This window comes from Biomphalaria glabrata, chromosome 8 (assembly GCF_947242115.1).
Source record: "Biomphalaria glabrata chromosome 8, xgBioGlab47.1, whole genome shotgun sequence".
NCBI lineage: Eukaryota > Metazoa > Mollusca > Gastropoda > Planorbidae > Biomphalaria > Biomphalaria glabrata.
In genome coordinates, this window is record NC_074718.1 from 13,322,701 (window position 1) to 13,333,961 (window position 11,261).

The 11,261-nt window shown below is 33.7% G+C and overlaps 1 protein-coding gene across 5 annotated transcripts in view; it reads left to right on the forward strand.

Moving 5' to 3' along the window:
* LOC106068133 (uncharacterized) overlaps positions 1-8,915 on the forward strand; it is a 28,756-nt gene extending 19,841 nt beyond the window's left edge. For all 5 annotated transcript variants that reach the window (XM_056038575.1, XM_056038576.1, XM_056038577.1 and 2 more), the window contains 2 exons: positions 216-384; positions 791-8,915. In XM_056038575.1, coding sequence (XP_055894550.1) covers positions 216-384; positions 791-953 — 332 coding nt within the window. In that variant the 3' untranslated portion in view covers positions 954-8,915. The remainder of the gene's footprint in view (positions 1-215; positions 385-790) is intronic.
* Positions 8,916-11,261: the final 2,346 nt, after the last annotated feature.

Here is an 11,261-nt window from a genome sequence, read left to right on the forward strand (position 1 = left end):
GATTCTGTATTTCTGTATATTAGAACATTAGGAGTAGAATTTTCTTTTTTGTTGTTTAAATTTCACCTGACATCCATTCTCCAGTAAAAGAAAGAAAGTCCTTGACATATTATACTAGCACATCCTTTCATTGATTATCTTTAAAATATGAATAATTGAATGAAACAATATTTGTAATTTATATGATCCTATTATTTCCTTTTTTTTAAATCAAGTTTCCAACAATGATCAGAGAGCTTTGACACAACTACTTGATAAAAAATCTGTTGTTGATCAAATTATCAAATTTCTAGACCAGCTTCCTGATGTGAATAGGAACCATCCTACATATAGGGACCTAGGCATATTTTTAGGAATGAATGAAGATTCTATTTTCAATTTAGAGTAAGTACTAATAAAGGATATTTGATTTGTATTAAAATATAATTCCCTTTAAAGATTCTCAAAGCAAGTGAAGATTGTTTTGCCATTTTAGAGAGAGAGTTTTTGTGACTTTGATTTTTACAGATTTAAAAAAAAAACATTATTAGATTCTAAAAAACCTGAAAATTACCAGATTCATTAAGCTGTTTAGCTAGTTTTATTTTAATTTTTTTTTTAGTTAACCAAAAATAAGTCATATAGCCTAAAGTACAAAAAAAATTTATATAATTTTTTAATTAATCAACATCCCTCAGAACAGAACCTTGACCCAGTTTTCTGATAGGGTATCTCAATACTTTCTTTTAGCACAACTGAACCAAAACAAATCAAGAGAAGATAACAATGTGTTGTTGTTTTTTTCATTTAGATTTAATTGTCAACAATATAAAACAAGCCCAACATATCAGATGTTACGTACAATGAAGTCAGAAGGCAAAGGTTTCAGTTCATTCAAGGAATTTCTAAATCAGCACAAATGTGTTCACCTTATTAACAACATACAAACAGCAATGGAGCAGGATAGATTATAAACAAGTGATTTGAGAACTACTATTGTTTATTATCATTTTTGTTTGCAAATTGATACTTACTATTTCAAGTAGGGTGGCTGCCTGGTTATGGGTATCCGTGTTGGATTTCTTGATGGTACCGGGGTCATATCCTGCCTCGTCTCATTCCCCCGTCATTCTGTAAAACATTTAACAAAACAAGCAAATCTAGATCTTCATTACCAAGTTAAGTTATTTGTATCTTTCTTTACACTGGAAAGAATTGCCTTGTTTTTTATATATATATTTATTATTGAGTATTTATTTAGCTATGAAAGAAGTGTAATCTTGACTAAAATTGTATGTTCAACTTGAAATGTTTCAGATCTAATTGATAAACTGAATGTTTGATGTAAATATGTCTGTGATTCAAATCCAAAAGTTTTATTTATAAATGTACTTTTGATCAATTTTACTTCAACATTCGTTGAAATAATTTTACATTCTTCTAATGAAAATTAATTTTCAGAGAACCTGTGGTGATACAGTTTTTATGCAAAGATATTTATACAAGCCAGAGGTTGTTGTGCTTTACCTACTTTTTTTTTGCTCAATTAATTTTATTATTGATGGACTTGATTATGTGAAAACCTTATTGATGAACATTTATGAGAAAGCATGTGGTTGAGTCAAAGCTTCTCTGAAAGACTTCAGCATTTTGAGAAAGCATGTGGTTGAGTCAAAGCTTCTCAGCATTTCAAGAAAGCATGTGGTTGAGTCAAAGCTACTGTAAAGTCTTCAGCATTTCGAGAAAGCATGCTGTGCTTTAATATCAACATTGGCTGGAGGATTTTTTTTTATCAAGATTAGCAGCATCATTGATTGCTGTTGTTTTTGTTTTGTTTTGTTTTTCAGTTCTTTTTTTTTTAATTGTTGTATTGGTCTATTCTATGGTTTTAATATAAGTTTATTTCCATGGAAGGCGTAATGGCTAAGTGATAAAGAACTTGGCTCCTGAACTGGGGTCCCAGGTTTGAAGACTGGGACTGGCAGAAGATAAGCGTCAGAGCAAGGCTAATGACACTAGCTCAGGGGTGGGCAAATTACGGTCCGCAGGCCACATGCCACCCGCCGGACTGTTTTATGCGGCCCGTGGACACCTATAGAAATCAGGTGTGCCCACAGATTATAGGCCTACATATAAAAAATACAAACATTTAAAAAAATAGCTAATTTTAAATACCTATATAAATTATTGCAATTTCTGAGGTGAAAGAAACATTCTAAAAAAGTTTAAGTAAACGATTATTTTTATTTGCAATATTTTGAAAAATTCAGGCTTCAAACTCAGGCCACTATTTTATTCAATGCTTTGAAGAACAGTGTTGAAAGTCTTGGGCTAGCTTGAAACAAGATGGCAAGTGTAACAACTGATGGAGCCCATGTTTTGACAGAGAAAAGCAGGTTTTTAATAAATTAAAGAAGATATCTCAACCATAAACTTTAAACTGGAAAGTTTGCTCAAAGTTGAATTTAATATGAAGTATATTATTGGGGAGATACTCTCAATAATGTAACTAATCACTGCTAGGGATCTCAACCACAAACAGTTCCGATGAGTACTTGAAGATTAGGAAACAAAACATTCCGATGTTCCTTACAACAACAATATCGCTAGCTTAGCATGGGCATGGTAGTGAGAAGAAATCTAATCTCAACGAAGAAATTATTATTTGACTGTAACTTTCTTACTTATATTTCTAATGAAGAGTTGAAGACTTCATGTTTTCATCGGAAGTATTGCACAGGAAATGTATGTGCATGTTAAATATTATTTAAAACAAAGCTTCCCATTTCTCCAGGCAAGCAAATGAAAACAGGCTTGATCATTTTCCTTTGCTGAAAGGAGAAACTATTTCTAGTGAAATGGTTGAAAAGTACAAGACTTATTTAAATTCTTTGATTGTGGAATTTGAAAGCTAATTTTAAGATGTTAAGAACTTTGAATCAGTTTTCAATACACTCAGCTCACCATTTAGTGCAGAAGCTGAATCAGCTCTAAAGAACATACCTCCAAGCAAATTATGAACTGAAAGAGAAGTTCCATTCAATTATTCCGCGGGAGTTTTATGAGTGCCAGAAACTGTATTTCCACACTTTAAAAAACTTTGCCGCTAAACTTTCACATTATTTTGTGCACATACATCTGTAAACAAAATTATTTTTTTTCTGTTTGAAAATAAACAAGTGTAGGAACAGGTCGATGCCGACTGACTGTAATTTGACAGCAGTCATAAGGATAACTAGTAAACTAGTTCCACAATTCTGGAACATTAAACACGAGTGTAGACAGTTAAACACTTCAAATTAAGTACAACTGTTCATTTGTGGTTTGTGAGATGTAAACAGATGATAAAAAAATTTTTTTTTTTAATTATCGTAAAATTAGTTTCAGAAATCGCTAACCCCATAACACAGTATAAATGTGAATTTAAAGACATTATACACATCTAGCTAGCGTATTTTTTTAAAGTCATAAGTACATTAGATATACATTATATATATATATATATATAATGCGGCCCCCCATTCCCAAATTTTTTTGTAATGCGGCCCTCGATAGGAAAAGGTTGCCTACCCCTGCACTAGCTCCATCTGGAATAACCTGACCAGTGTGCAGCCAAACATTTCGGGTTCCCATAGGTCTCATCAGCCACATGAGGAGGCACAAACACAAACCCCAGCGCAAAGTCCTCAACCCCCTGGATGGCATGTGGTCATCATCGAACACGACTGACGAACTATACTTTAGAAGGAGGGACTGTAGTTTATAAGATTAATGGAAGTGGTTGCCTGTATCAGTCAGGAACATCAATAATTAACATGCACACCTTGATTTTTGTACATGACCTCTGACCTTTTACATATTGTGTGTAAATGTAAACCTCAACCAACTTTATGTTCAATGATGATGTGGTTCAGTCAGTTAAGAAAGTTAGCTGTTTAGAGCCATATGTTTAGAAAATTCTTTGATGTTCTCCGTCCAAGATAAATAACTTATCTTCCATATTAACCACCCTGTCAGCATAATCTTAGCATTTATTAGACTAAAGTATTATTGTCCTTGCCTAAGCAGCCACTGCTTTTTTTTTTTTTACTACAAGCGTTATGTTTATGGATATAATGCTAATTAAAGATTTGCTTTTTTATGTTTTTTTTTTTTTTTGTAATCTGATTAGCTTATGTGTAGTCTTACTTGTTTTTATTTATATTAGGACTAACTTCAGTAGTTGTTACTTGTTAGTGAATTTTTATAATTTTTTTTTACCAAACCAGTATACTTGGCTTTTCTTATTCAAAACCAAAGAACAGCACATATTACATTGCTGTTTCCTGTCCATATTGCATTGCAGTTTCCTATCCATATTGCATTGCTGTTTCCTGTCCTCAAAGCAATTTTGTTTTTAAATATACATATGCATTTTTGAAATTTTTTCAAAATTTTAAAATGAGTCAAATAGTGTAAAAATATTTTTCTTAAATTTTTCTTTTAATATATCTTTAATTGAATTACAATTGAGTTACAAAACTTTTTATTAATGGTAATGAAAAAAATTGTGTCGAATTTGTTTTCACTTTCATTCTTATTGTTCTCTCATTACTATTGATCAGATAATGACTTCCTGCCCAGGTCATGACATTTTATAGTGGTTTTTATATGTCTTATGCTATTGGGTCTATAGTTTCACCATTGTTTTAATGACTGTGCAAAAGTTCAAAGATTTACATCTTAGATGGATATAATATTTAGTAAGCTGTTATCACATATTATTTGGTTGAACATTATCTTGCTGGTCGCAGGGAATACTCTATTCTGAGAGTCTGAATCACAGATCAAAATGAATGTGAGGGAAATATAGGCGAAATTCTCTGTGCTGCTTTCAGGCACTCAGAAAACATAATTTGAGCCCCCTTGATAAATAACCAAGTGGCTAGTGACACTCAGCTACACATTCCAGTGACACATTCCACAAATTAAATGTGCATCTTTGCTTTCTTTCTATTTAATTTCTCAAAAGATTAGTAGCTTCACATTTTCATGTGGGATATTTGTGATTTGAATTCAGATAAATGCTTCTAACACCATTTAAAAAAAATGTTCTTAGTTTTTATTTAATGTAGTAAAATTCTTTGTCTTTTGTAATCTATTGTTAATGTAATGAGAGTCTTTAAAAAATAAAAGCTACAACAAAGTTCATAAAAAAATAGATTTCTATATAAAAAAAACAAACTTGATTGTAAAATTGAATAAAGCTAAGACTGGTTGTGTTTGTCTGATCAAAACACTAAAAAATGCTCTGTTGCTGATTCAGCTTGTTGCTTTTTTGCCTTAGAAAGAAATTTTTTTTTCTTGCTAAAGATATACAACTACATATTTTGTTTCCATATTTTAACTTTCCCAGTAGAAGTTTTTATGTAGCTGGTCAGTGATTTATTACATCATTTTATTCTTTGCAATTGTTATAAATATTTTAATAACAATGATACTTAATTTAATGTGTGTTGGTGTATATGTTTTTAAGTAGTCAATAATCAATTTAAACAATCTTTGTTATTCTTTTTCCTAAATTGCCAGTAAATATTTTTGTATATGCTAAGTAACAAACATATTTTCTGTACAATATTTCTCAAACTGTTATTCTAAATGTTATACTTGTTTCACAAAGTTTTTGGAAACAAATTACATGATTGGGAACTATAATATTTTCACTTCATTTTTTTAAATTATACTGTACTCTGAAAATTTTTGTTTGCTGCTTGACTTTTATAGTATTTTGTATTTCTATATATTTTATTAAATTTCATTTATATTTCGTATAATTTTTGGTCTAGATCTTTGCGAATCTCTGAAGAAAAAAGTCTCTCTTTATTAATGACTGATTGATTTGTTCTTGGTAAATATTTATCAAACCTCCAAACTGTATCTTCTTTTTCCCTGTCATCTTTGTAATAAATTGATCTTTGAATTTGAAATGCCACAGGTATCGCTTGCAAAACATGTCGGTGTCCAGCAGTTTAGATTGAAATTCTTTTTGAATTGTTAGAGAACATACTGCAGAATCTCTTACTTATAATGTAAATATAGTCAATAGTAACATTTCTGCTACTTTTTTATTTTTGTAATATTTGTATTTGAATTATATTTGCATATACAGTTGTATTACATCCAACAAATCCTGTCTCTCTCCATCAAATTTCAACGCAATTGCTTTTTTTGTGTGTGTGTACATTTTTTTTTCAAATATGTAATTATGCAATGATTACCTTAATTACATAACTCTGCATATGTGATTGACTAGGCAGTGTTTATGATCCAAATGACTTTCTAGACTGGCTTGAACAAGGTCTTATTGGTTTATAGTCTATGCCTAAAAAATCAGTTGAGGCCTATTGCACACTATTAGCAAAACACTTGATGCAGATCTTTCTGAAGTAAAATGCACATTTTATTTATCCCGCAAGAAAAATAAACCCAATTATGAAAAATTAAATTTACAGTATAATGGCTATGTCTTCAATTCTGAAGATCAAGGATGAGTACAGTGTTTCACATGACTACACAAACCCAGTTGATTGCATTTATATATAACCTTCCTGATTTTTCTGTCAGCATTGTCAAACTTTGACTGATTTTTTGAACACTATCTCTTCATTTTTTTTTTATTTTTTTTTACCTTTACCTATCCCTTAGTCTGTTGGACCGTTGGGGCACCAGGCAAGATTTGTCGACTGTCTTTCTCCATTCCTCCCTTTTTTTTGGCTTGTTTAGAACCTCTCTCAATGGCAGGCCTGTCCATTCTTTAATGTTGTCCTCCCATCGCTTTTTCTGTCTGCCTCTTCTTCTTTACCCTGGCACTGTTCCCTGAAGGAAGGTCTTTGCGAGCCCCGTAGATCTTGTAATGTGGTCAAAGGTTTTAAGCTTTCGTCTTTTCACAATAGTTAGCAGGTCGTCATGGGCTCCGATCGCTACAGTAACCCTTCATTTTACTGTCAGTAAAATACAAGGAGATGGTGCTGATGTTTTGCTGCTAGATTGAAGGCCGAAGAAAAGGGATCGCCTCATCTTGCGAAGACCTAAGTATATACCTTCTGGAATATTCTTGATTACGGTTACTGTGTCATTTTATTACATTATTATTTAATTTTTATTTTCTTTTAGTTCTATGACGCTTAATGTTGTATCTAGAAATGAAACAAAACAATAGCCTACTTTTTTTCTGTTTAACAACCTTTGTCCCATCATACAACGTGACAATCAGCTAGTTGATTTTTCATCATGTGTATAGGATCTGTTCTCTAGAAACAGATTTCTAAGATACTTACATCCCTGGCACTATTTTTGTTTCTCCTCTTATCTATATGCTCTTCTTTTCTTGTATACATTCAAGTGACTTGATCTCAAAGCTTCCTCCTAGTTTGGTAGTTTGGGTATGTGGACCTATGCCTTAACAGCTGTGACTCTACATGTGTTGGTGATCCTAAAAGATGTGCTCATAAGATTCTAATGATTTTGGTTCGTAGTTATTGTAGTCTTGTTCATTCAGTCTAAAGGATGAAATAACAGTGTAGCATCCCATAGCATCCAGAGTTTTATCTTATTATTGACATCTGATATTTGTAATTGTGTTTGAACAAAATAAGTCATTTCCTTTTGTTAACAATTCATTAAAAAAAATGTGTTTATTGTAGACTTTATCCTGTGTCCTCCAAAGGGAGCATAAGGCCGTAACCACATCTCTTCACCAAATTTAGTTCAAAGCAGCTTTATTCATCTGCTCCCATGTCATTCCAGTATCCTCAGCTTTGCTGATGGCTGACACCTTACATGTTTGTTAGGGCCTGCCCACTTTTCATTTTCCCTGTGGATTCAAATCAAGTATTTGCCTTGGAACAAAGGTAGTTGGTTTTTCACAAGGTTTTTCCTACCAAGCTTCATTTCGCTTCTTGGTTGTTTAGGCTATGGGTTTCTTAATTTTTGTTAAAGTAACATATTAACTGTTATTATTATTTCCCACTGTTATCACATCCTAAAACTCAATTTTATTAATGTTTTAAGTACAAAAAGAGTTGGTTTATCCCCCTCTGTGTGTTCATTATGTTGTTGTTTTAAATTCCACTTTGTGTTATTTTGCTTTTTAAAAAAATATTATTCTCTTCCAAAAAGTGACAATGAAATAATACTATATATGTATTGTGTAATGTTATACAATAATATATGTTCATATTGTAATGATCCTAATGGTATACACATACTTGGTTTAGCACAAGTATTTTCTTTGGTGATTTAAATATTTATCTTTGTTAATGTTTTCTGCATTATGTAGTATTTCTGAAAGTATATTATGTATACATTTGGTGGAGCATAGATCATCAGTCAATGACTAAGCCATAAGGGCTAGGTGTGGCACAAGTGTCAAGTGCATGTCATCCTCATCAATTAAATTATTGGTTGTTTAAGAAGAGTGTATGCTATAAAAGTGATGACAACCAAAGCTCTTTACCATAGTTCAGAAGCTATCTGCATTAATGTATCCAGACAAAACTTGTGTTCTCACCCTAGTACCATGAAGGAGGGTGTACATTGTGTCTGAACTTTAAAAATTACTTTTAGTTTTATGAAACTTCCACCAAATATTTGTTCAGTCCTATTGTACTTCAACTAAACCTTCCAAAACTGGATTTTTTTCCCAGCCTTTATGTGATTGTTTTTTTTTAAAAACCTTGTAACTTACTTTTAAAGCATATGCTTATTTTTGCTGTAAATAAATTTATGCATCCATATATTTTGCGTGTATTAGACATGGTCTATATATAAGATATATCAAAAAACATTCTGTGTGTATTTGGCATAGTCATGATCAAATGTACTGCAGACAGTGTATAACTGCTACATCTTCATCAATTCGCTACACCTGCTTCTTTTCAATACATTTTGAAACCAAAGTATTGTGTTTCCTTTTATTTTATTGACACACAGTTCATTAACGCGTGCATATAGAGCTTGGGTACATGATCTGATAGACCAGTGTTTCCCAAAGTGGAGTATGCGTACCCCCAGACTTTGGAGGAGGTACGCGTTGCACCTCATTAACAATGCTGATTTTTTTTTTAAATACCCATTTATTATGGTCTGTTAATAAATTAAACTGTGGCGAGAGGTATTCAGCATTACAAAAATTATAAAATAGTACGCATAGGTTAATATGGGGAGAAATCATTGTTTTTTTTTAGAAGCTCTGTGGTTTTGTTGTTGTTTTGTATTGAATCATCTGTTTTGTTGGCGTATATGCGTCATGTAAAGCTAAACTCATTCCAGTTGCGCTGCCTCTGACGGAATTATATGTCAAAAGAGCGTGTGCAATACTGAGATCTATCGCGAACAGGTCTTCCCAGCATCTTTACAGTCCTCAGACAACGCCACCTGCGCTGGCTCGGACATGTTCGGCAGATGGAGGACAATCGCATCCCGAAAGTCTGGCTCAAGAAAAACTGGCCGCCCACACCTCCGTTACGTGGATGTAATAAAACGGGACCTAAATACAGCGAACATTGATACAGACCATTGGGAAGACATAGCCCCAGACGGCACTAGTTTGAGAGACAGTGACCAAGAAAGCTATGGACAGTGAAAAAACATGGGCCTCAGCTCTGGAAGAAAAGCGTGCCATACGAAAAATGGCCGTGGCCTCTACCACCAAAACGAAAGCCAGTTTAACCTGCGCTATATGTGGACGGGAGGGTCTCTCCGAAACAGGACTTGACAGCCACATGAAAAAGTGTTCTTCGAGATGAACCATAGTCGTTCTACCACTGATGGAAGCCAACAACATGCGACATCTCGTGATTGATGATGCTTCTACATATCTCATATCTTTCACAAGGCCTTGTTTGTCCGATGTCTTTAACCATAATGATGTCATGTCTCTAACCACATCGATGTGATGTCTTTAGCCACACTGGTGTCGTGCCTTTGGCCACACTGATGTCGTATCCAGATCTTTAACCACATTAATGTGACGTAGCGTCTTCAATCACTTTGATGACTTCTTTTTGGCCACACTAATGTAACGTATTCAGCCGCATTGATGTGACGTCTTTAGCAACATTGATGTGATTTCTGTAGGCACAATGGTGTGTTTGTTTTTAGCCACATTAATGCGATGTCGCTAATCGCATTGATGTAACATTTTAACCACATTGGTGTGATATCGCTTACCACATTGGTGTAACGTTTTAGCCACATTGATGTTATGTCGCTAACCACATTGGTGTAACGTCGTCTGACACATAGATGTGACGTCTTTGGCCACAGTGATGTGATGTCTTTAGCGTCTCTTCAGCCACATTGATGTGTTGTAACTAATCACATTGAAGTACTATCTTAGCAACATTTTGCCCTATTTATGTTATGTCATAACAGATGCCACACACAACATTAGCAGAAACAAGGTTACAAAAGACAGTTTGTGTGGAAACATAAACTCAAAATCGGCCCCCGAAGTGGTCCACCCAGACAGGTTTCAATATTTTCAGAAAGAACATCCAAATGAAATTATTTCAAAGACAAATGAGAGATAAGAATGGAGAAAGAAGGTTAACAGATCTTGTGTAGTGCCCCAACGGTCCCGCGGATCAAAGAATAGGTGAAAGTGAATGTAAACCTGTGAACCTGGCCTAACTAGTTCATCTTTCAGACCTTGTGGCAGATGATGAAAAGTTCATCTGTTTTTGTGGCCTACGGTTAACGAGGGTGTCATGTAGCCAGCACAACGACAAACCGCCTTTACTTTTGCCCAACTAATGTCAGGTACCCATTAGAGCTGAGTGGACTCAGAGGCTCCCAAAGATTCCAAAGTTGAAAATCCCAGTCTTCACCAGGATTCCAACCCAGGACCCCCGGTTCGGAAGCCAAGCGCTTTACCGCTCAGCCACTGCGACTCCCCTGGCCTAACTGATGTCTTACAATTGATCTAATTGTTTTGAAAAGACTCAATCTCTTATTCGAATCCTCAAAAAAAAATTTAAAAAAATGTCCGCAATATAAAAAAAATTTCAGGAAAATGAAGTTTACAAGCTTACTATTCGTTTTAAATTAGGTCTAACTTATAATGCATACTAATTAGCTTTTTCTCTTTAAAAAGCTGCTTGCATAACTGATTTTAAAAATTAGATTTTTTTCGCTTTCAGAAAAAAAAAGTAGCCGTTGCATCAGAACTTTGAATGGTCTAAAATATTGTGATGTCGGATTTTCAATATCTTTTCTAGTTTACGAGATCTAAATGGGACGGA